Source organism: Pelodiscus sinensis, chromosome 22 (assembly GCF_049634645.1).
Source record: "Pelodiscus sinensis isolate JC-2024 chromosome 22, ASM4963464v1, whole genome shotgun sequence".
NCBI classification, from domain to species: domain Eukaryota; kingdom Metazoa; phylum Chordata; order Testudines; family Trionychidae; genus Pelodiscus; species Pelodiscus sinensis.
Genome location: NC_134732.1, coordinates 26,465,437 through 26,491,504, shown reverse-complemented (window position 1 = coordinate 26,491,504; position 26,068 = coordinate 26,465,437). Strand labels below are relative to the sequence as shown.

The 26,068-nt window shown below is 42.1% G+C and overlaps 1 protein-coding gene across 3 annotated transcripts; it reads right to left on the bottom strand.

Moving 5' to 3' along the window:
* Positions 1-1,012: 1,012 nt before the first annotated feature.
* Positions 1,013-26,068, bottom strand: ZBTB34 (zinc finger and BTB domain containing 34). 3 transcript variants are annotated; one of them, XM_075905752.1, is made up of 3 exons: positions 25,939-26,043; positions 22,862-22,991; positions 1,013-7,227 (listed from the first exon to the last, which is right to left on the bottom strand). In XM_075905752.1, the coding sequence occupies exon 3, from the start codon at positions 7,203-7,205 to the stop codon at positions 5,706-5,708; it is 1,500 nt and encodes a 499-aa protein (XP_075761867.1). In that variant the 5' UTR covers positions 7,206-7,227; positions 22,862-22,991; positions 25,939-26,043; the 3' UTR covers positions 1,013-5,705. The 3 variants fall into 3 exon arrangements, with proteins under 3 accessions (XP_075761867.1, XP_075761866.1, XP_075761868.1); XM_075905751.1 differs by lacking the exon at positions 22,862-22,991 and having other exon boundaries at positions 25,939-26,068; XM_075905753.1 differs by lacking the exons at positions 22,862-22,991; positions 25,939-26,043 and adding an exon at positions 24,574-24,627.

The window sequence follows — 26,068 nt, the reverse complement described above, 5'->3', positions numbered from 1 at the left end:
TCACAGACAGCTGACGCTGAGCACATCCTCTGCCTCCTATAAACAAAGCTATACAATACCTTGCATCTGAGGGAAGTATCAGCTCTAAATGCAATAATCCACTCAGCTCCTGGCCTTGCTTCTGGAACTGCTATTGCAGCACTAACAGTGGCTGCTCTGTGCACTGAAGTAGAAAAGTGGCGAAGATTTCACAGAAATAGCTGAGTGGCTACACAGTAGCTGCTGTACATCTTTCTTAACAGCTTCTTGGACCACTTGATGGTACACAAATGTTCTTTCTATAGTTAACAGGAAACTAGTAAGTTTATAAGACAAAAACAAAACCCATCCCTCTTCTGCAAACCACTAAAGGAAGGACTAGTCCATCCCAACAGATTAATGAATTATTGCTTAGGCTGATGGTGGGATAATATTTCAATATTGAAAATCACTGGTGATTTGGCACATCCTTGAGAGTTCATCAGCCTACCTGTGAAAGCAAGGTGTAAGGCACTATCGGTTTACTTTAGAGAGACTTGTTAAGTACCTGTCTACAATTGCTGGGCTCCCACATTTCTAATCTCATGCTTCCCTTTTGTTAGGAAATGAACTGTGTACTTCATGAGGTGTGTGATGGCCTCTCCTTCTCCACAAAGGCATAGAATAATATCCAGCTGAGGGTGCAGAACACAGCTGCTACATTCACATGTCCATGCAAATAAATTAACTGTAGACAATCACACATAATACTGAGAAGTTTCACATTTCTATGATACATCTGTGACCTTTCTAGGATCGATGATACGATGTGTGTCATGCTTTCAGCAGTATGGTACCAAGCCAGGAAGCTGCTGAGGACTCACTAGCTGGCTCAGTAAAGTTAAGAGGAATAGATTGCCTCTGGGGTTTAATAAAGGAACATCTTTATTAAATTGTAACCTTTTATATTGAGATTTTATAAAATGCGACATGATGCAAGTCCATTAATATTTACACTAAATAACTGAATATATACACTGACAACACTGGTTTGCTCTACAAGCATTTTAATTTACAAACAGCAATTCCCATTGACTTATTATTTATACCATAAAAAAAGCAATGTACACGCAAGAAACAAAAATTCATCAGAACAAAATAAAGCAGCACTGAAATATTCATGTCACAAATCTAAAACAAAATGAATACAAGTGTAAAATATCATTTGAATAAATATTTTAAAATCCATGCTATAAAATAATCCTTAATGGCAAGTTATTAGTTGTTACAGTATCAGCTTAGCTAGCTTCATTTACTTCATATAGTGATGAAGTGTGGAGTTGTGAGGTTACCAGTTTATATTGCAAGATAATGACACTGAGTTAAGTCATTCAAACTGTTCAAATATTTATCATAAAACAACTCTACAAATAATAAAATTTATTTAAAAATACAATTTTTCTGTTAAGGGAAATAAATGCTATTAACATTGTGCAAATAAGTAGCGAGTTCTACTTCTAATCAAACCTCCAACCAAAGACTTGCAATAACAAGTCCAAAGGTTCAATTCATAGTATACGCAAACTGGGGAGACAGTGAGTTATTGCATCTGTTGTAACAGTAGCTGCCTATACAAGCTATAAGCAAGCCTGCTCAGCTATTGATGCTTCACATCCTCTGAATAAACACAGGAACAGATTTGTCTCAGGCTTACTCATTAACATTTTTATGTAAACTTGTATAATTAAGTCAATATTCTTTATAGGGATGGGTGAATAATACACTGGACTTTTACTTATATTAAATATAATTATTCTGGCACTTGTTAAAAGATATGTAAGAAATGCACAATGGTTTATACACTTGAACATTTTGAATGACTTTACTAAACTTCTGGTTCAATCACTGAGTATTTGAAATATACAATTCATGAATGAAACAGATTCATATAAAGAATTTACACAATTCCCAAATACTTTCAAATATAAAATTTAATAAATAACCCTGACCAGTCTAAAAGCACCATTCAAGGGTAAATTTCCCTTGGAAAATAGATTAGGTGTTGCATATTTGAGTCCCTTTCAGTGGTTTCACAGGAAACCCTTTCAGAAAATGACAATAAAAACAATCACAGTAAACTAAAAGATTCAAATAAAATATCTGAAAAATGATGAAGCTCATTAATGTCAATCTTTTCCCAGCTCCTACTTGTACTCCTGCTATTCTTCCCATACTTCAACCTAACAAAGTTATAACAGGCCTTATTGTTTTGGCTAGAAATAAAACGGAAGGCTTCAGCATAAAACATTTCCTCATGCTTGGGAAGATTATAATATTTAAAAACTATAAATTTAGGCCTACAGTATATTCTGCAGAACAGTGAACAAACAGTATCCTTTATGCTATTAAATATCACAATAAAATGCAGAACCATTCATGAGACTCTGTTGACTAAAGCTGAACTGAAACATTAAGGTATTTACAAACTTATTCCCTAAATGTATTTACAACTTTAATAGAAATTACATGGAAGATAACTGATTAGGAAAATTAAAATAACTATTTGAAACAAACCACAATCATTAGCAAAAGTATAAAATTCTTTGTTTTCACAGTTTGTAATAATAGGTTAAACATCTAGAGGAAAGGACACTGTCATTGTTTTCACATTTGTCTATGTAATCAAAAGGTAGATCAAGAAGAGACTCAATTATGAACCAGCCTTGTATGGTTTAATGATGGATTTCACTGCCAAATATTTCTTCACATATTACTTATTTTATTGACTTCTGCATTTACCATAAATGAAATGTGTAAGTTCTGTGCTAACTTAAAACTGTACAGAAATAGGTACTGTACAGTGCTTTCAAAGACTGCTTAAAATAACTACACAGCATACTTTGTCTTGGTAAACTTGTGAAATGAACTTCAAGTGGATAAAATGTTTTAAGTTTCATGGCAATGTTAATCCTGGCAAACCATCATGTGACAAGGCACAATTAATTGCTGCTGCCAGATTTGAAGTTCATTTTCTACCAGATTCACACACTTTATAAGTTTTAATGTAATGTTCAAAGATGCTCTATGCTTGCCTACATGTATGCATCCTTTGAAGCACTGCTGAACCTTACAGTACTGTGTTATGGCTTGATAATTCTTAACACTGCTAGCAGTGGAAAAGGTAAATGTTATACCAAAATAAATAGGAGCAAGTGGAACCTGCAAACTGTTGGGTCATTATATTGTAGAAAAAGTGATAATTTCCTGCCCCTTAACAGTCCCATTACAATGTTTTGAACCTGAACCTGTACAATCAAAGTGATGTATATTTTTGTCAGAGACAATTTTGGATAAGTCACTCTTTGGTAAAATCAAACCAGTTTAATAAATTTATAGATACAAAGAACTATATTTAAATAATGTTAAGACTGTGACACAATGACAAAGGTCAAGAAATACAAAGTTAACAGCCCTTTCCCTACTCCCTTCAACTTACACTACTATAGAAATAAGCCAACCCAAAGGCACCACAACACAAGTTTAATATAAAGGGTCAAGCTTAACTCTTAATTTCTTGACTTTTCCATGTGTGTCAAACTTAATTTTATCAAAACACAATTGTTTGCATTTACTTAGACATTTATGTAAGAAAAAACATTAATCTGAAACACCAACATGTGTTTAAATGGTAAACATGTAGCAATCTAGCCTCTCCTTGATGCACACATACAATTTCCATTAATGGAAACAGGAGTTCTTCTGTTGCTTCAGGGAGGAACAAATCTCTTATTTAGGCAGTTTTAGGAGGAAAAGGCAGATTATGTACCCGATTTAACTAAAACTACTCCTATGGAGCAGCTGGGGTTTATAGTGTATGTCTGTATTTAATAACATTAATCCTTATTGCGTACTGACACAATATTAAAGATAGTGTACTTTAAAAGTTACTGCACAAATATACCTTGGACTCACGGACTAAGGGCCTGAAAAATATTTAAAATCCCACACAAAGCTATTTGAGTTATAGGAGCCCAAAAAGCATTACAAGCCAGCAGACTTACCTTTTTGCTTTCCTGTAACTTAAAAATAAGCATTTATTTTAAAAGTATAATAGTATAATCACAAGAACATCAGCAATCATTGCAAAATGAATCTCAATAAAAATATAGGCCCAAATCTACATAAAGCTTCATTCTTATGTATTTAAAAAAAAAAAAAACATGATTAACAAAATTGTACTTCCTTAATTCTGCTGATCAAGCAGAATTTTATACAGTAATGTTTGCCAGCCAGGTTTTGAGGTTTCTTTCAAGCGATCATCTCTTTTGAATAGGTTTTGCTTTTGTTTCACTGTTACCATTAGGTTTCACATTTTCTATACTATACTGACCTAAGTTGATAAAGTTAAAAATAGCACCACATAAGAACCAAAAAACAAAAACACATTTGGAAATACAAAACTATTTAGAGTATTTTTAGAGTTTCTGTTATTGGTGGTCACTTTATGAAGAAAACATTAACCACTGAAGTAATGGGGAAGCCATAGTGACTCTGTAATACTCACATATATAATAACAGACATATTGCTCGCAATTCCCATATAGTATTTTTTACAAAAAAAGGTACAAATCCCAAGTGCTGAGACATCACCTGGAATTGTAAGTAGGAAGTTACTGTGCACCTGAAACAGCTGTCTGGGAAAAAGATAAAATACTGCTTGGAAGTACTGTAGTTTAAACTACAACATCCCTTTCTGGCTAGTATCAACCAACCATTTAGAACGACTAAGTTAGATTTAGTTACCTGGTATGTTTCTACAGTACAAAATGAAGGTAGATTCTGAGGCCAGTAAAAACATTTAAAACCACAATGCTACTCTTGGGTTTGCTAATATAACAATACAAGTTCTATAAAAAAGGTCAGCACCACAGCTTGTCTAGCTTGAACTCTAGACAATGAACAAAACTCCAAACAATTCAACCCTAATTTGATAGATTTATGGCATTTGGTTTACATATCTGCTATAAAGCCAGGATACTTGACAAGGTTATTCACTTTGCTTACTTTTTGACACAAAACAATATTTTAAGAAATGAAAACCAAGCAACTTTCTTAAAAAAAAATCCCAGCAAAGTCCTAAGCCCTAGATAGAGATGAGATTTAAGAGTTGAAAGCCTTGTACATTATATTAACTTAGACATACTCTTACATTCACTCCAACCAGAACAGGATATGCAAGCTATGAAAAATAGCTATTTCAAAAACTAAAAAAGTTTCATTGACACCTAGAGGGGATTCATGAGGAAAGTCTCTTTCCCACACTGCTGCGTAACCCCCATTACTAGGAATGGAAGTTAGGAAGCACAATGAGGGAGAATATACCCTCTTAGTGTATCCAGCAGGGCTGCTAGTCTTATTTTAATATCCTTCTCTGATGGAATCTGTATTTTGCCAGATCAGTCAGTAAAGAACAATTTTACCACTTCCAAGATACTATGTCCTTTTTACTTTAGTGATAGAAATGTCCTTTTTACTTTAAGCATCTTCAACAGTGAAAAGTACCCAGCTTCCTTCAAAACAATGGATAATTATAGAGCTTCCTTCAGAAACCATATTGACCAGATTTCCAGAAGGTCAGGAAAATTAAAAGGCTGATATACCTGTACTGAAGACTAGTAAAAAAGCAAAACATTTAAAAATGCATTGATTAATGTGCTTTGTTTGGGTTGCACTTAGAAGTTAGTATTTTAATCAGGCGTGTTAGACATTGTGTGAATTTCCATACTAGAATCCATAGCTTCAGAGGCTGAAGTGTCATTATCTATTTTCTGTTCAAGAAATGCTTCTGTTCTTTCTGGAGATTCTACCCTGTTTCTTACTTCTGCTACTCCAGGGTGATTTTTTCTTAAATGCTGATTTAGTGTCCCTTGGAAAGGAAAACATTTCCCACAGATCTCACAGCGGAAGGGCTTATCATCAGTGTGGCCACGAATATGATACTCAAGTTGGTCCTTGCGTGTGTATTTCTTTCCACAAAACTTGCATACAAAAGGTGTGATTCCCATGTGCAACCGCATGTGTCGATCAAGGCTCCCTTTCTGGTTGAAAGACTTCCCACAGTAAATACAAATTAACCTCTCATTGTATGGATACCAGTGACCTCTTGCATTTCTTTCCCGTGGACTGTTTTCATATCCTGGGTTACTCACTATGGTTTCACCATCAACCCCTGGCATTAAACCCTGAACATCACTATGCAAGTGACCTGCAGATACCCGTTTTTGACGTGCACGACCTCCTCTGAAACAACTCAGCATGGACCTTGAAGGACTTGAATTGCTCAGGCTTCCAAAGGCTTCAGAAATGCTAGTAGCCTGGGATGGGGCGTGGGAAAATGAATAAACATGTTGTAATACAGATCCAAAAGAGCCTACATTTACTGCAACTACTTGCTCTCCATCAACCATTTCAGTATGGTATCCATCATCGCCAAGTGAGGAGCTATCAGAACAACTTGGCCTGTCAGATTTTTCCATTTTAACCTTCACCTCTTCAATCTGGCTCTCCCTTACTATCAGGTCCGCTTGCTCGTGATCACCTTCAATCTGAATTTCATATTCAGAGATACTTCCACTGCTTCCTCGATCTGAGTGCCCTTCTTCATGCAGACGACTGCGTAAAGTTTTCCCTGTGGCAGTGTCCATCCTTAGATCACTAACCGCTGTTGGCTGTCGCACCTGAGAGCAATAAGGAGGAGATATTTCAACAGGATTGGCAAAGTAGTTGTTATCTTTTACTCCATTGTGGCTTTCTTGATTCTCTTCAGCACCAACGGTGACAGAGTCAACATCACCAACACTGATCTTTGAATGGATACTCTCCAATATCTGTGTGCATTTGTCAATGACACACTGCATCTGTAGAAAGCTAGCTGCAGTTAGAAAACTAACAACATCTTTCAGCTGCAAAGACATCCTGCCAGTGTAACAAAATGAAAGTAACTGTTCAAAGACGTTAGGGTTTTTAATAACTGATATTGATAAGCCACTCATGGTACTTAATGCTGAATGGTCACGGAAATATGGAGAACTGGCAGCTAGAACTGCTTTATGGGCTCTAAATGGCTGACCCTGAATATGCACAATTATGTCACATAGCTTCCCTTGCAGACGAAGCTCATTTAATTGGCTCAGAACAGTGTTGCTGTACTCGGGCACATCAAACTGAATGAAACTGCTGCTGTCCATTTCTACTGGTGTAGAGTATAATCTGTGAAAGAAAACAGAAAGCTGTAACACTCCTGATTTACACACATTTTACATTTCAAAGATAAGTGTAAACACATGGCTGAAGAGGAATTATTAATTTTGCCTGTCTATGCTGTGTGTGATGACAAATTAATTCAAGTTAAAACAAAGGTTTAAGGTACATTTTAAGGTCAGGATTATTTCTACAAGTGGTTTGTCCCCTACTTACATCTTTATCTGCTGAATAACTGTCTTCTCTATTTACAGCTCAGGGGCTCTTGTACAAGAGGACATATATCAATGGTTCTTTATGAATGTTCACATCCAATCTAAAAGTAGCTTTATAACACAGGGATGCAATTTCACATTTCAACTGGGCGGGGAGGGCAACTTAGTGGGGGCCCTGGAAGCTCTCTGAGTTTTTGTGAAGGAAAAAATGTCAAAATCCATAACCAGTCACTCCCAATCACAGCTTCAAGGGGAGATCTTTCACTGCATTCATTCTAGAAAAACCTGAGGTTCTAAGTTGGCAGCCCTACTATCCACACGCTGGTCCAGGAAGGAGGGGGAACAATTTGGCACAGGAAGAGCTGTTACTGGTCACGCACTGGGTCCAATTAGTGACAACAGATGAGGTTAGAACAGGACTGCAGACAGACAGAAAGGTCCCTGGGGCTGCTCCATGTAGGAAGTGAAGGCTCCAAGATGCTCGCAGGACATGGAGAATTTCAGGGAGTGTAGACAGTGTCTGACTTGGGAGCCTGAACTATTCACACATGGGATGAAGCACAGATTGGGGGGGAACGAACCTGCCCACTCTGTCCTACCCAATGGAACCCCTGTTAAAACAGCATCTGGTAGGAAGGCAGAGCAAGATTAAGGAACCTGATTAACAGTCAACTTGCCTACAGGAGCTATAACCTCAAGTGCATGCTGGACCATGGAACAGGAGGCCCCATTCATACGCCCAACAGATATTGTTGCAGTGCTGTGCGCTGCTGCTGGCCACTAGGCCTGTCCTTGAGTCAGCCATCTAAAAGTATTTTTTTCTGAAACGCTTATTTCATCAGGTGCCACAGAATCTTCTAGAGATTGTTAAAGAAAACCACAAGCTTACAGATTGTTGGCTTCTTGTGATTGGGACTTATTATACAGAGGAATTTTGAGTATCTATCTCCAACGTGAAGATATTCACTGACTAATATACTGCCAAAAAGATTCATAAGAAGAGTGTGTTTAAACACATTTAATAGAATAGAGGGTGGTGTTCCTGCAGTATGCAGGGGAGGTAAATCTTGTAGCATTATTTTTAGTGGTGACAGAAAATGATTCCTTAATGACCTAGAAGAGTAGTATCCTGTTTTAATCAACAGAAACTAGAGGTCTGCATATAAATTACTGTAACAGCTATTTCTTAATTGGCCCATAGACTACATATCTGATACAAAGGAGACTAGCAACATATATTGGATGTTTCTCTCTCTCTGTCTCCACTTTCCCAATATTTTAGCTGCTCAGAAATGAATTACAAAATTTATACTGAAAATATTAAGGTCTGGAATTAGAATTGCAAAAGCAAGAAAATTCCAATTGAAGAGTGACATTCCATTCTTAATCTGCACTTCTAATCCTGGGTATCAGAGGTGTGCAGCCATTGCTACACTCACACACCATGTGTGCCACAATACTCAACTAGCAACTAACTAAATAATAAAGGATCAGCTTTCAACAATCTTTGGACTTCCTTCTTTGTGGTTTTCAGCCTGCCCCATTACTATTTGAAGGTTATACATATGTATTTGAAATGATTATTTTCTTCCTTCCTTCCCTTTATGTCAGCATATCTGTTTTTCATATGTTATCTAGGCATTTCAGATTTTATTGGGATATTAACTGTTCTCTTATAATCCCATTTATAAATCTTAAATAGCAACAAACATACAAACAAATGATTATCTAGAAAGCCAAAAAAAAAAAATCCCCCCAAACATCCTCAACTTTTGAATGTGTATCAGGAAGTGTTGCTCAAAAAGGGTCCACAGGAAAAAATAGTTTCAAAGTACAAAAACTAAACAGAAGGGCATTTCTGTAATTTTTTCACTACAGGGATGTTCCTGAAACCCAACTCTCCCTCCACCCCCCACCACACACACACACGGGGAAACATTTAGTTAACCACTGATCTCCTTCCCTTCAGCAACTTTCACAGCACACACCACTTTCCAATTCCAATACTGTCATTAATTAAATGTCCACAGCATTCAAATTCGTTTACTTATTTCTTTTCTTTTCCTTCTGAAGTCCAACCACATTATACACCCACTGCACCTGGTTTCTCTAGCTGGAGAAACTAGAATCCCAAGGTCAGTACGGCTTATTGGTGTCACAGAGAACACACATCCATCAATATTCTTTAATATGCCACTGGATTTATCTCCTGTTTATACCTTGTGTGCTGTGATGAGAGATATGATAGATATGGAATCTAATTTAAATTACACAACAGCTAATGAATTCCCCTCACAAACTTTAAAATCCACCAGTAGACAGCAAAGTGAAACCTGCTAGACGCAGCCCAGGATTTCTCTGCTGTCTAGGGTGCCATCCCCCACTCAACCCAGCTACACAGTCATCTTCACAGGTGGCAGCACTTCTCTACACAACACAGCAGGGGAACCAATATCTGAAATCAAATATTATATCACACTCAGAAAATGAAGCTCATTGTTTTTCTCTTTCCTTTAAACTCACCCCACGCCCTGCTTAGGAGGAGGTTAGGATTACTTCAGAATTATAGTCTGACATCTTCAAACCCCATCTGTCTAGTAGCCACTTTGTAAGGCTTGCTACATAGATTTAGAAAAGTTTAGAACATAAGAACGACCATACTGGGTCAGACCAAAGGCCCATCTAGCCCAGTTTCCTGTCTTCTGACAGTGGCCAGTGCCAGGTGCTCCAGAGGGAAGGAACAGAACAGGGAACCAGCAAATGATCCCACCCCTGTCACCCATTCTCAGCCTCTGACAGACAGCGGCTAGGGACACCATTCCTACCCATGCTGGATAATAAGCATTGATGGATCTGTCCTCCATGAAGTTATCTGCTAAAGTCCTGGTCTTCACAACATCCTCTGGCAAGGAGTTCCACAGGTTAACTGTGTGTTGTGTGAAGAAATACTTCCTTTTGTTTGTTTTAAACCTGCTACATACTCATTTCATTTTGTGACCCCTAGTTCTTATATTTATGGGAACAAGTAAATAACTTTTCCTTATTCACTTTCTCTACACCAGTCATGATTTATGAACCTCTATCATATCCCCTCTTAGTATCCTTTTTTCTAATCTGAAAAGTCCCAGCCTTTTTAATCTATCTTCATATAGCATTCATTCTGAATCCATAATTATTTTGGGGGCCATTTTCTGAACTTTTTCCAATGACAAAATATATTTTTTGAGATGAAGTAACCACATCCGTACGCAATATTAAAGATTTGGGTATAGCATGGATTTATACAAAGGCAATAAGATGCTCTGTTTTATTCTCTATCCCTCTTTTTAATTATTCCTAACACTGTTTGCTTTTTTGATTGCTGCTGCACTTTTGAGTGGAAGTTTTCAGAGAACTATCCATAATGACTCCAAGATCTCTCGAGTGGTAATAGCTACTTTAGTTCCCACCATTTTGTATGTATAGTTGGGATTATGTTTTTCAATAAGTATTACTTTGCATTTATCAACTTTAAAATTCATTTGCCATTTTGTTGCCCACTAACCTAGTTTTGTGAGATCCTTTTGAAGCTCTTCTCACAGTCTGCTTTGGTCTTAACTATCTTGAGCAGCTTTGTATCATCTGCCAATTTTGAAACCTCACTGATACCCTTTCTTTAAATCATTTATGAATATGTTTATTCACGTAAAGCATATTTTACAATTCTAATACACCGACAATGGTATTCAAGCACCATGTACTAGCAGGAAACAAGGCAATACAATGAAAAGGTTAAGATTACTTGATTGAAGTATAGAAATGCAGTTTGAACCTCTCTAATCTGGCACTCTTGGGACCTGACCAGTGCCAAACCAGAGAATTTGCTGAACCACAGATGGTCAATATCGTCTAGCACAGTGTTTCCCAATTTTATTTGGCCATGGAACCCTTTTCAGCTTTTCAAGGAACCCCTAGGTTTGTCAAGCAAAAAAAAAGGGGGGGACGACCCACCAAGGCATGAAAATCACATTCCTTCCCCAAGACCCCACTCCTTTGAGGCTCCATCCTCTCCGTTCCCCTCCTCTCCATAACTTGCTATCCCCAGCCCTTGTACTCTCTCACTGGGTTGAGACAGGAGGTGCGAACTCTGGGGTGGGAATGAGGGATTTGGGTGTGGGAAGGGGTGAGAAGTGCAAGCTCTGGGAGGGAATCTGGATGCAGGAGAAGGGGGTGCTGGCTCGGGGAGGGAGCTCCAGGTTGGGGAGTGTTGGGCTCAGGTGGAAGGTTGGGGTGCTGAGCAAGTCACAGGTTTGTGGATGTGAGGGCGCAGGAGTTTGAGTTGGATATGTGAGGGGCTCAGGGCAAAGAGGCTGTGAGTATGATGGGCTCAGGACACAGATTTGCCATGTGTGGATGGTGCAGAAGTGTTGTGGCAGAAGACTGAGGATGTGGGGATGCAGGAGTTTGGGGATGTAAGAGGCTCAGGACAGGGGATTCCACTGTATGATAGGCTCAGATCTGGGGTCAGGTGGTGCAGGAGTGTTATGATGCTGCAGTAAGATTGGGATTTGGCCCCAATTGGGGACATGTTGGCCAGGCTTCATTTTAAATAAAATATTATGTCAAACTCAAAAGGTTTTAGCACTGTCTTTATTTATGAGAGGGGCGAGGAACCTGTTTTGAGTCAAGGGTCACTGACCCACAGAAAAGTGAGTTGGGGCTACACAGGTGAGATCCAAAAAAACCCCCAAGCCTTATTAATGTGGTCCCAACTGTGCTGGTGCAGGCAGGGGACAGGGTGGTAGTGGGTGGCAGGGCCGGGGAGAGGGTGCTGCTGGGTGGCAGGATGCTGAAACAGGTGGTGGGGTGTTGGGGCAGGATGCTGGGGTCAGGGACATGGTCCTTCTGGGCACTGGCGTGGGTGGCTTCCGCGATGCCGTCCTGTGTGTGTGTGGGGGGGGAAGATGAGTCCCAGGGCAGAGCGCGCTGCCTGCACAGTCAGAGCTGCGCAGCCCCGGGTCTCCTGACCCCCCCTCGCACAGAAAGGCGATGGAACTAAGTTGTCAGGTACCACAGCCTCAGCTGTTCAGGCAGCACACACCGGCTCCTTTGGGGAAGGGAAGCACGTCTCTCTCCGCTAATGGTCACATGGAGTCACCCCTGTGCAGCACCCCCAGGGTGCTGGCCGGGAGCAACTGTTCCCTCTGCCTCCGCCTCCATTCGCCTCTGAGTCGCCAGGGAGGAACGGGAAACAAGCTAGCCAGCTCTCTCTCTTTCAGAGGGGGCAGGGAAATATCAGCTGTTCGCGGAACCCCTACTTTCGCTTCACGGAACTCCAGGGTCCCGCAGAGCACCAGTTGGGAAACACTGGTCTAGCAGCATTACCAACACTTCAACTGCTCCCTGGGATCTTAGAAGACATTTAGGGGTAAATTAGAGCTAAATAACAACACAGAACACAGAGACATGACTGGTGGCTGTAAACAAAGTATAAGGGACCATGGGAAACTTGGACAAACACAAGGTAAGTGGACATCCAGCTAACTACAATTTGCTGGACCACGGAAGCTGCCAGATCAGAGAGTGCTGGACTAGAGAGATTCAACCTGTACCTAGATGAGTATAATATTTTTGATAGTACAGTGCTCTTTAATCTAGCAGACAATAACATAACATAATCCAATGCCTGAGAGCTGAAGCTAGACAAATTCAGACTAGAAATACAACATTCAGTTCTGCCCTGAACCTCATAAGCAGTGAGGAAAATTTCCGATTAGAACAATTTATCAAGGTAATGGTGGATTTTTCCATCACTTGAAATTTTTATTTTAAAGACTGGATGTCTTTCTGAAAAGTCTGCTCTACATTGTGAGTTCGTGCAGGAACTTTGGGATGAAATTCTATAACATGTGTTAGGTAGGCGATAAGACTAGATCAGAATGCCTGATTTAAGGCCAGAAAGAACTCAGCCCAAGGGTAATGTTTTACCTGTTTATTTCAGATTTCTCTATGTTGACCTATACTTAACCAGTTTGAAAAGTGTCACTGTACTGTTTCCAATGTTTCCTGAAAATATTAAAGATTTATTTTTAAGAAAATTTTAGTGCTTTTGTTTGCAATCACTTTCTATACACAAACTGATACACCTACTACACTGCTACCTTCCCAAGTCTGTAGCCAGGCTGAAAAACCAGGCTAGTTTAACCATTTTACTTTAATCCTGGTACTTAACATAAATGTCTGTTTGGTAAGGGAACAAAAGAGATCACTCTACCATGGAGTATGGCAGGTCTCTTGGGAAGAAAAGAAGAATGTCCAGACTGGGTCAGATCAAAGGTCCATCCAGCCCAGTATCCTGTCTGCTGACAGTGGCCAATGCCAGGTGTCCAAGAGGGAGTGAACTGAACAGGTAATGATCAAGCCATTTCTCTCCTGCCATCTATCTCCACCCTCTGACAAACAGAAGCTAGCAACACCATTCCTTACCCATACTGGCTAATAGCCAGAGCGCTGTCCGGCATTCTGCACATGTGCAGATCTTTCTGCGCATGCGCAGATCACCCAAACCTGGCTCTTCCAGGATGTAATCTACTCGCCATAGGCGAATAGATTACATAGATTGTCGAGCCCTGCTAATAGCCATTTATGGACTTAACCTCCATGAATTTATCTAGTTCTCTTTTAAACCCTACTATAGTCCTTAGCCTTCACAACCTCCTCAGGAAAGGAGTTCCACAGGTTGACTATGCACTGTGTGAAGAAGCACTTCCTTTTGTTTAAATTAATGGGCAGCAGGTTTAAAACAATTTGGTGGCCCCTAGTTCTTATACTATGGGAGCAAGTAAATAACTTTTCCTTATTCACTTTCTCCACACCACTCATGATTTTATATATGTCTATCCTATCCCCCCCTTAGTCTCCTTTTCCAAGCTGAAAAGTCCTAGTCTCTTTAATCTCTCCTCATATGGGACCCGTTACAAACCCCTAATCATTTTTGTTGCCCTTCTCTGAACCTTTTCTAATGCCAGTATATCTTTTTTGAGATGAGGAAACCACCTCTGTACACAGTATTCAAGATGTGGGCATACCATGGATTTATAAAAGGGCAATAAAATATTCTCTGTTTTATTCTCTCTCCCTTTTTTAATGATTCTTAACGTCCTGTTTGTTTTTTTGACTGCCGTTGCACACTGTGTGTACATCTTCAGAGAACTATTCATGATGACTCCAAGATCTCTTTCCTGATTAGTTGTAGCTAAATTAGCCCCCATCATATAATATGTATAGTTGGGGTTATTTTTTCCAATGTGCTTTACTTTACATTTATCAACATTCAATTTCATTTGCCATTTTGTTGCCCAATCACTTAGTTTTGTGAGATCTTTTTGAAGTTCTTCATAGTCTGCTTTGGTCTTAACTACCTTGAGCAGTTTAGTATCGTCTGCAAACTTTGCCACCTCACTGTTTACCCCCTTCTCCAAATCATTTATGAATAAGTTGAATAGGATTGGTCTTAGGACTGACCCTTAGGGAACACCACTAGTTATCCCTCTCCATTCTGAAAATTTACCATTTATTCCTACCCTTTGTTTCCTGACTTTTAACCAGTTCTCAGTCCATGAAAGGATATTCCCTCTTATCCCAAGACAACTTAATTTATGTAAGAGCCTTTGGTGAGGGACCTTGTCAAAGGCTTTCTGGAAATCTAAGTACACTATATATATACTGGATGCCCCTTGTCCAAATGTTTGCTGACCCCTTCAAAGAACTCTAATAGATTAGTAAGAGATGATTTCCCTTTACAGAAACCATGTTGACTTTTGCCCAACAAATTATGTTGTTCTATGTGTCGGAGAATTTTATTCTTTACTATTGTTTCAACTAATTTGCCTGGTATCTGATGTTAGACTTACCGGTCTGTAATTGCTGGGATTGCCTCGAGCCCTTTTTAAATATTGGCGTTACATTAACTATCTTCCAGTCATTGGGTACAGAAGCTGATTTAAAGGACAGGTTACAAACCATAGTGCATAGTTCCACAATTTCACATTTGAGTTCTTTCAGAACTCTTGGGTGAATGCCATCTGGTCCTGGTGACATGTTACTGTTAAGTTTATCAATTAATTCCAAAACCTCCTCTAATGACACTTCAATCTGTGACAAGTCCTAGATTTGTCACCTACAAAGGACGGGTCAGGTTTGGAATCTCCCTAATATCCTTAGCCGTGAAGACTGAAGCAAAGAATTCATTTAGTTTCTCCGCAATGACGACGTCATCGTTAAGTGCTCCTTTTGTATCTCGAACATCCAGGGACCCCACTGGTTGTTTAGCAGGCTTCCTGCTTCTGATGTACTTATAAAACATTTTGTTATTACCTTTTGAGTTTTTGGCTAGCTGTTCTTCAAACTCCTTTTTGGCTTATTACATTTTTACAATTAATTTGGCAGTGTTTATGCTCCTTTCTATTAACCTCACTAGGATTTGACTTCCACTTTTTAAAAGATGCTTTTTTAATCGCTCACTGCTTCTTTTACATGGTTAAGCCCCGGTGGCTCTTTTTTAGTTCTTCTACTGTTTTTTTTAAATTGGCGTATACATTTATGTTGGTCCGCTATTATGGTGTCTTTGAAAAGTGTCCATGCAGCTTTCAGGGATTTTACTTTTAGTCATTATACCTTTTAATTTCTGTTTAACTAACCTCCTGATTTTTGCATAGTTCCCCTTTCTGAAATTAAATGCCACAGTGCTAGGCTGCTGAGGTGTTCTTCCCACCACAGGAATGTTCAATGTTCTTATATTATGGTCACTATTTCCAAGCGGTCTTGTTATAGTTACCTCTTGGACCAGATCCTGTGCACTACTCAGGACTAAATCGAGATGTTGTTGGGGTGAGGGTCCCATCTATGGAAAAGTTTCCCTCTGCTCCCATTGGCTGCTCTCCTTCCCTGAGCCTTTCATCCTCCTTAACAGCACACGGGGTGTCTGACTGGAGGTGGGACGATACTACAGTGTCCTGGAAAGCCTCATCAATATACCTCTCTGCCTCCCTCAGCTCCTCCAGTTCAGCCACCCTGACCTCCAAAGCCCGTATGCAGTCTCTGAGGACCAGGAGCTCCTTGCACCGAATGCACACATACGCCACCTGCCCACAGAGCAGGTAATCATACATGCTACACTGAGTGCAATAAACAGGATAGCCCTCACTCTGCTGCTGGGCTTCTGCATGCATTCTCTCCTACAGCTACCTAGACTATTGATAAGGTTTTTATTTAAATCAGAAACTTCTGATTATAGTTTAGTTTGATTTAGTTTATTTTAAAGAATGGCAAGTGTACTTCGGCCCCTTCTCACTCCCCTTCTAAACTCCCTCTCAAAACTCCCTGTTTCCTGCCCTTGGTTGCTGACTCACTTCTTTATAAAGCCCTGGCCTTCCTGATAGCCCCGCTCCCTGACTAAGGCTCAGCCAATGAACAGAGGCTTCTAAATTTCAAACCTTTAGAAGCTCACAGTTTCCAACTGCCAACCACAGCACATGCTCCTTCAAACAAACAGACAGACAAACACAAGCTCAGCACACAAGTAACCCCCAAAACACAGCAAGTAACCCCCAAGAGAATCACCTTTTCTATAAAATCTTGAGCAATCAGAATGAGTGGGCTGGAAAAGAAGCCTGTAGCAATTGTCCTTTATTTGCCATTGAAGAGATTATTTGTGTACAATTAACACCACACAACACAAATCGCAGAGATGTATCCACATATTTATAGTCCACAGATAAACAAGGATAGTTGTTCTCAAATTCTTCGAGAAGAACTAAAGAAGAAAGCTAACAAAATATTAGATTACAGGTATCTTGTGGAAAACCCTGATAACAGTTTACTAAAATGGTGCTTGACTATTTGTCACTGCTTATAAATAGTTCATTCTAATCAATACAATAATAATTTTCACTCTCTGAAAGATAACTACTAAAACAGGTGGGCAATCATTTTTGATGGGGGGGCACGCCAAGATTTTGGTAAGTGGTCAAGGGCCACACATTTCTATGGAGGGGCTGTGGGGTCTGGGACAGAGGTTGGGTGCAGAAGGGAGCTTATGTGGGATAAGGGACTGGGGTGCAGGAGAGGGTATGGGGTCTGAGAAAGTTTGGGTGAAGGAGGGAGGCTGTAAGATCTGGGGCAGGGATTGGGGTGCAGGATCTGGTAGGGAGTACAGGTGCAGAGAGGATTCTGGCCTGGGAGAAGAGTACAGGAGGCAGTGGAAAGTCGGGGGGAGGCAGAGTTGTGACCTCGGGCGGAGGGTACAGGGGGTTTGGTTGTGACCTGGGGCAAGGGATTGGAATGCAGGGTCCAGGAAGGGGTAGGAATGGAGGAAGATTGTGACCTGAGGGAGGGCTTAGGAGGGGTGCAGAGTCTAGAAGGGAGTTGGGGGGAGGGAAGGGCTGGGGTGTTAGAAGCAGGCTCTGGCCCCAGACTGCTGGCTGGCTGTGCATTTGGCTCTCTACGCTGCCCCTGCCTCCAGCAAAATCTTTCAGCTCACACTGGCCAGTTTCCAGCCAATAAGAAAAAAGATTTTGCTGGCAAGTGGGGGCAGCATTCTGAAGCCTCTCCCTCCATCCCCTCTCCCGCAATGCGGAAAGGAAGACAAGCAGCTAGCCACTTTTATCGCCACTGCTCCCTACTCAGGGGCAGATGCGGGCTAGATCTTGCCAACCGCTGTATTAAAAGATTGTTACACTGAAGAGAATGTTGACTTACAATACAAAGTACTCTCGCCAAACCCATCTTCCCGAAATTACAGAAGTTCATAATCCTAAAAGTGTTTGCAAAATTCATTAATGCTGAAAATGTATTACCTTGAACTTGTTAAACAACAAAAATGGACATAAGACATTAAAAAGTGAGACTCACGCAAAACTAAAGTTTAGCATTTCTATGCAAGACAAATTTACTGCTGTTGCTCATTTATGATTTGCTCAAAAGGAGGAAGACAATGCCACATTTCTAGCATCTTGTGTAATATAAACACTTTTTACATTGAACATTAATTTTCTACAGCCAATTATCTTCCAAAGTGGTGAACTAACAGCTAATATTTTATCTACTGTAACTAAACTTGTTACATGACTAACAGCAGCAAAGCAAAACAAATATGTTTTGCATTTTTTTCCATGACATGTCAGAAAAAAATTATTTATCTGAGAGAGTCTGATTTGCTGCAACACTTATTGCACACAGCTGGAAGTCTGGATAGGAAGTGACCTAGAGATCAGGACAGCAGAGAGAGGACAAGACTGATCCCAAAAATACCAGTTCCTCGGGCCAAGGATTGGGAAATACAGGCAGCCCCCGGGAATCAGTGCACACAGGACTTTTCAGTACTAGACAAGAGGCAGCGTGGCAGCAGACCTCCGTGTAACCATGGACATTAACCAATGAGCCCAGACTCATCGTTTAACCTTGTACATAATTACACTTTCACATCCCTACTTCAGATTAGAGCAGTTTCTTAAAGTAATATATTAACACCAAGATCTACCCCCCAAAAATCTTTTTTGTAATTTAAAATAATGAAATTATTAGAAGGTGATGTAATATACTTGATATTTAATTTTCATGTCTATAATAGTAACAGCAGGAAAGCACTGTGTAACTACTATATGGAGTCACTCACTTGCCAAACTCTATATTTAATTTCTGTTTCTAAATCTGCACCTGTTTAGTTACATTCACTTGCTGATACATACCTGTCTATCAAAACTGTCTGTAAATCATACTAGCTCATAAATCATGTTTTTAAATATATGGAAGCCAAAGCCTTGGCAAATATAATTTTTAAAGATCATTAATATAACTCTAGACAATAACACATGGTTACTACCATAACAAATGTGTAAAAATAACTTTTCTAAGTATTTCTCTCAGTCCCAATAAAATTTAGACTGAACTGTCATTAACTACAACCTCATACTTTGTTTTGAAGGGGGGAAAAAAAGCTATCATAACACTGAGATTGGCTACAGCATTCCGATTCTGACCAAAGTATGGGAGAAATCTAAAATAAAATAGTATGCTGTAACGGATATTCATGATGACCTTATCTGAACTGAGTGCTCACTCAACTAGTTTGTTAGAATCTGAAATAAGTTTTTAATACAATCTGTCCAGCACATCTTATACACCACTACTATATATCACTTATGAGGACTTTTCAGTGATATTTTTCACTTAGGCTACATCTAGACAACAGGTTTCTTTTGGAAGAAGCTTTTTTCGGATGAGATCTTCCGAAAAACCTTCTGAAAGACAGCATCCACACTGCAAACGTGCATCAAAAAAACGATCTGCTTTTTCAAAAGAGAGCATCCAGACTGAATGGATGCTCTCTCGCATGTAAGCTGTGATTGCTATGGACGGAATGGCCACCAGGGCACCTGTGCTTTTTCCTCTTTCCTCTTCTTCCAAAAGAACTCCCTCTTCCTCCTCCACACATGCCTTTTTGCAAAAGAGCTCTTTCACAAAAGGCTTCTTCCTCGTAGAATGAGGATTACCAATGCTGGAAAAACCCCTCTATTCTTTCGATTTTCTTGCAGAAGAACACAACTGCAGTGTGGACGTTCCTCAAGTTGTCGGAAAAAAGGATGTTTTTCCAACAAAACGCTGTAGTGTAGACATACCCTTAGAAAGTTCCCCTTTGCTTTTTTCCAATCTTGCAGCTGCTATTATATTTACACCTATTATATATAGCACAAAATGCAGTTTCCCTATGGCACCTTTCGTGTTTAAGGTCACCTCAAAATACTTTATATTGTACTGTGTTAGATACTGGTAGCCAAAGAACCACTTTTTACATAAAAATAGCTTATGCTCCTTGAATGCATGAATGGCACTTAATGACAGAGGGAAAACTGGTCATGATGCCAGGTTATTCCTTGGAGTCATGACCCATGTCCCAAAACCAAATACAGAAGCCAAAGATACCAAATATTTTCTATTAATTATTAAGAACAGTGTACAGATTAGGGATGTTAAATACAGGTTAAATGAACTGCCGAGTAACCTCATGAATTCTTATTGGTTAGTCGACTAGTCTATAGTACCCGGGGACAGGGGCAGCAGCCAGTGCACTCTGGTCCCACTCCCGAGGAATCCCCTACCCTGCTGTGGCTCAACATTCAAAGCACATTATAGTTCCAGCTCATGCCAGGTCCAAGAGCTCTAATCCCTCCTAGACAGAGGCTGCTGCCACCCTCTGTGTCAGAGGCAACAGTGTGAAGGGAGCTGGTCCACAAGGGCAGCCAGTTTAAAAAAACAGCTCCCCTCATGGACTGGCTACTTGTCACCCCATGCTTCTGCCTCTGAAACAGAGGCAGCAGCATGGAGTGGCAGGAGCCCCTGTCCAGAAGGGGTCTGATCTCCCAGACCCAGCATGAGCTGGAACTGAGACAGGCTGCCTGCCCACGTGGCTCCTAATACATTTTAAATGCAGAGCCACAGTGAGGGTAGGTCCCAGACCTGGTGTGAGCCAGGACTGAGCTTGGCTATTGGCCAGCCTGCTAAAAAAAAATTACTAACATGGGGGTGTGTGTGGAGAGAGGGAAATGTGTGTAGTCTATAGCATTAACCTATAAGCTTTTGCTTGTCGGTTTAATCGGTTAATTGATTACACTATTACATCCCTAGTACAGATCACATAACACAGTGGTTCCCAACCTTTTGGGACTGCCGGGCGCCCGGGGGTGGGGCCACTCACGTGCCGGGCACCCGGGGGCAGGGCCGCACACACACCCAGGGGCGGGGCCACCCATATGCTGTGTGCCCAGTGCTGGTGCCACCCATGCGCTGCACTCCCGGGGCCGGTGCCATGCCTATGCCCCAGGCGTCCCCAAGTCAGCCGCTGCTGAAACTGACCAGCGCTGAATACAGGAAGCCCGAGGCAGAGTTGCTCTGCCCCAGGCTTCCTGGAATCAGCTGCTGATCAGTTTCAGCAGCAGCTGACTTGGGGAAGCTTGGGGGTTCTTAAGTTGAATCTGTATGTAAGTCAGAACTGGCAGTCAGTTTCAGCAGCGGCTAAATCTGGACGCCAGTTCCGACTTACATACAGATTCAACTTAAGAACAAACCTACAGTCCCTATCTTGTATGTAACCCGGGGACTGCCTGTATAGGACTACTTAAAATAACTGAACAATTTAAATCATGCCTCTCCCCTCCTTCCCAAAAAACCCAGCACCTGAGAAAAAGGAGCTGATAGGACAGCACGTGAAGCAAATGCTGCAGAATCCAATCCCTTTATTTTTGTGCAGAGGCAGGGTATTGAAGAGTATAAATTTTAAGAAAAATTCTTATTCTTTCTGCCTAACAGAAACTAAAAAGGAAATAGAAGAGCACGCCAATGTGAATGTGTTCTCATCACACACATTGAGAACAGGTCCAACACTTCAGTGGCAGGACCTTTATCTATCTGAGGAGAAATATGTAATTTTTATGGCTGGACAAAAAACAAGAATTCCATTTTGCAAAACAGATTTAGCTTATTGTTTCCATTCCACATTAGGACGAAACCAAGACCTTTTTAAAACACAAGACTCACCCCGTGATAGCCAACAGCTCATGAGAGGCTGGATACATTGATGCATGTCCCTGGAGAGCATTCTATTCACTGTAACAACCTTTAAGTATAGTGATTTGAACCTACATCTCTCTCAGCCCAAGCAAGTACACTCTCAACTGAGCAAAGGCCATTTTGGGGCTCTCATATTGAAATTTTTCTAATTTGCATAATTTAACTATTCACTAGGTCCAACAGAACGCAACTATGACTCAGGTCATGAGAGACCATGTCAAATGCCTTAATAGTCTAAGTATACCACATCCGCTTCTCCCTTATTCACAAGACTTGTTATCCTATCAAAGAAAGCTATCAGATTGGTTTGACATGATTTGTTCTTTACATCTGTACCTATCACCTTATTTTATTCCAGATGTTTGCAGATGAATTCCTTAACTACTTGCTCTATTATCTTCCCTGGCTCAGAAGTTAAACTGACTGGTCTGTAGTTTCCTGGGTTGTTCTTATTTCCCTTTTTAAAGATGGGCACTATATTTGCCCTTTTCCAGTCTTGTGAAATCTCTCCTGACTTCCATGATTTTTCAAAGATGATAGCTAAAGGCTCAGATACCTCCTCTATCAGCAACTTGAGTATTCTAGGATGCATTTCATCAGGCCCTGGTGACATGAAGACATCTAACTTTTCTAAGTAATTTTTAACTTTTTAAAAAAATTTTAACTTCTAAACCTATCCCATTTCCACTAGCATTCACTATGTTAGGCATCCCATCACCATCAACCTTCTTGACGAAAACTGAACCAAAGAAGTAATTAAGCATCTCTACCATTTCCAAGATTCCTGTTATTGTTTCTCCCTCCTCACTGAGCAATGGGCCTACCCTGTCCTTGGTCTTCCTCTTGCTCCTAGTATACTTGTAGAACATCTTCTTGTTATCCTTTATGCCTCTGTCTCCTGCCAGACTTTTATATTTTCTATGCATCTTGCAATGCATCAAGAACATGTAGCATCTAGATATAGCATGAGAGTGTGAGGAAGAGAGAAAGAATGAGAGAGATTAACTAGAGCCCTCCTGTCCAGCATTCTATTCCTGGTTGAGCCCCTGGGATGGACCCACCTCTCCTGATACCTGGCACCACATCTTCCTGAGGCAACATCTGGGGAGTGGTGGTACTCTGAGTCACATGCCCTCTTCCGGATTTCTGCTAGGGTTTACACCAGAACGTGGCCAGCAGCAGCCTTTCAGCATTATGCAGGAGAGAAAGGGCAGGAGCTGTTTCCAGCTGCAGAGGAGGAGAAGGGGGCGAAGAGATAACCTGGCTGTCTCTGCAGAACTCATCTTTTCCCCTCCTCTCTAGCTGGAAACAGCTTGTCCCTTTCTGCCTGCATTGTAAAAAGGCACTTGGCATCTCCAGGCCACTCACATAACCTTTTCCTGCCTGCACTGTAGTTGGGGAACAGGAGGTAGCTGGGTTAAGACCTAGGGATGCAGTGTGTGCCAGAGCCCAGGAAACCTAACTGCAGGGAATTCAGCACACAGAGAGAGATGGAGCAACAAGGGAGGGTGTCTAGGGGACAGAGCAGTTCTGTGCTCCCTGGGGGCAGGACCCAGGGTGGGCAAAGAGGGTGTCCCGCCTGGGGGGCTGCTGTGGAGTAGGGATGTTAAATATCAGTTAAGTGAATAGTCGAGTAACCTCATGAAATTTTATTGGTTAGTCGACTGTTCTATAGTCCCTGGGGGCGGGGTCAGCACCCACCATATCAGAGGCAGAGGGATGCCAGGAGGGAGCAGGTCCGCGAGGAGAGCCAGTTTAAAAACCAGCTCCCCACACGGACCAGCTGCCTGTTGCCTTGTGCTGCTGCTTCTGAGAGAAAGGTGGCAGCACAGGGTGGCAGCAGTCCCTGTCTAGGGGAGGGTCTGAACTCCTGGACCCAGCACGAGCCAGAACTGAGCTGGGCTGCCTGCCCGCCCGGCTCTTAATACACTTGAAATGCAGAGTCGCAGCAGGTGTAGGTTCCAGACCTACAAGCCAGGACTGAGAAATTTACCAGCAGGGAGAGGGAAATGCATGTAGTCTATAGCATTAACCTATAAGCTTTTGCTTATCGGTTAATCGAGTATACTGTTACATCCTTACTGTGGAGCCTGCAGGCTGAAGGCATGAACAGGCTAGAAATCACCTTCCTGCCACTCTAGAGCTTAGATGAGGGACAGAGAAACTTTCCCATGCCCAAGTTGTACAGGGCTTGGACACATGCAGGGCTTGGTTCCTCCTGGTCAGCATCCTGGGATGACGGGACTTGGGCTTTCCTGGAACACTGGCCCAGTCAGAGGCAGTGGGGGAAGGAAGGAGCCTACCAGCTAAGCAGAGATGACATGTAACCAGATGGTACCTGGTGCCCACCTGCAGTCATTAGCCACTGCAGCTTGCAGTGCATAGCTAATGCCAGTCAGAAACAGGGTGGAGGGGTCTGCTATCCAAGAGCCAGCACACAGGAGGAGTTGTGCTGATAGATTACAGGGGGAACGGGTGGCCCTGCATGCAGCATCTTCACCCCACCCCCAGCCTTGTACACCCACCCTGTGCTCACCTCTCCCATACACTTTCTGCTGGTGGGCAGGTGGTTTACGAGCAGGGATCCAGCCAGCAGCAGAACCCTCCAGTACTGGGGGAAGGGACAGAAAATATGGGATAGTTTGCCCATTTTAAAGAAAAAGTTGGCACATCTGCAAAGTGTTTAAACACATAATTGTCCCTTAAAAATGGGACATCTGGTCACCCTAACCATTTACAGTCAAGTATTCAGTGGTTCTTAAATCACAGTTATAGCCTCTATGGAGACTTCTACAACAAAATCATGACTACAGTATGTTTAAAGAATGTGACACCCATCTGTACTGTCCATATCAGTACTTTCCATCTCTCCTTTGTTACACTACTTTCTTCCAACTGGACTCTTTATTGTATTTTTTAAAAACATTAGCTTTAATTAAAAAAATGTCTCCATAAGACCTGTAGACTGGACACTATACAGCTGTCATTAAAAAAAATGGATGGGAAAGTGTGGTCTCTTCCTAATCTCAGGCAGCTTCCGAACACCTTGACACTTTCACCCTCACCCATGTCTGCCATAATGTGCGTCTACTTTGCAAAGGGCTGTACTGTAGCTATTTTGGACTAAGTAGTTGTGGCCTCCTTTCCTCCTCACCTTTAAAATCTAGTAATTGTGTTATTATCAATTGCTTTCCAAGTTAAGAGGAAGAAAGAGGGCTTCACAAATACATCCAAACCCAACAAGCTTATTTTCCTGTGTTCCTGCAATAAGCTAATGTATGCATGATGGAAGGTTTTAAAAACTGGTTTAGACATGCAACCCCCAAGGGAAAAACAAAGCTCTATCTCGACTGACAATTAACTCTAGTTTTAAAGTCGCCAGACAAAATATTGACAGCCCCGTGTCACCGCCCTGCAGCACAGCGGCTCTGCCCAGCCCATCAGCACCGCTGGCTGCAGTCGGGGCACGACGTGGACAGAGGAGCTTCCCGGAAAGTTTGAATCTGCGCAAAGCGTCGGGCCACAGCCGGCAGGCGGCGCCGGGCGAGCGGCTCGCGGGGAGACCGGACCCCGTCCCGCAGGAAGCGGGGCTCGGGCTCCCGGCGAGCTCAGCCCTCGGACGGGTTCTCCTGCGCCGGGGGCAGGGCCGAGGGGCCGGGCACAGCCCCAGCGAACCCGCCCCAGGCCCGGCGTCTCCAGCGCCGCCTCCTCCCGGGCGCCGGCCGAGGGGCGCTGCCCGGCGGGGCGGGAGAGGGCCGCGCCCCCGGGAGCCGCCAAGGCCCCGCCCTGCCTCGGGGAGGGGCGGGCAGGGACCCCCGCCCGGAGGCCTGGCTCCGCCACGGGCTCAGGGGGAGGGACGCGGCCCGGGCCCGGCTCCGCCCCTTGTGCCGCGGCTCCTCACCTGGGGTGTCGGGGTCTTTCACATGGCGGGGCCCGGCCCGGCCCGCTCTCAGCGCTGCTTCCCGCCCGCTCCCACCGCGAATTGCACCCGGAAGTGGTTCCCGGGCAGCACTTCCGGGTCACCGCAGACC

Coding starts and splice junctions, on each gene's coding strand:
- ZBTB34 (XM_075905751.1), bottom strand. CDS start 7,205: ATGGACAGCAGCAGTTTCATTCAGTTTGATGTGCCCGAGTACAGCAAC.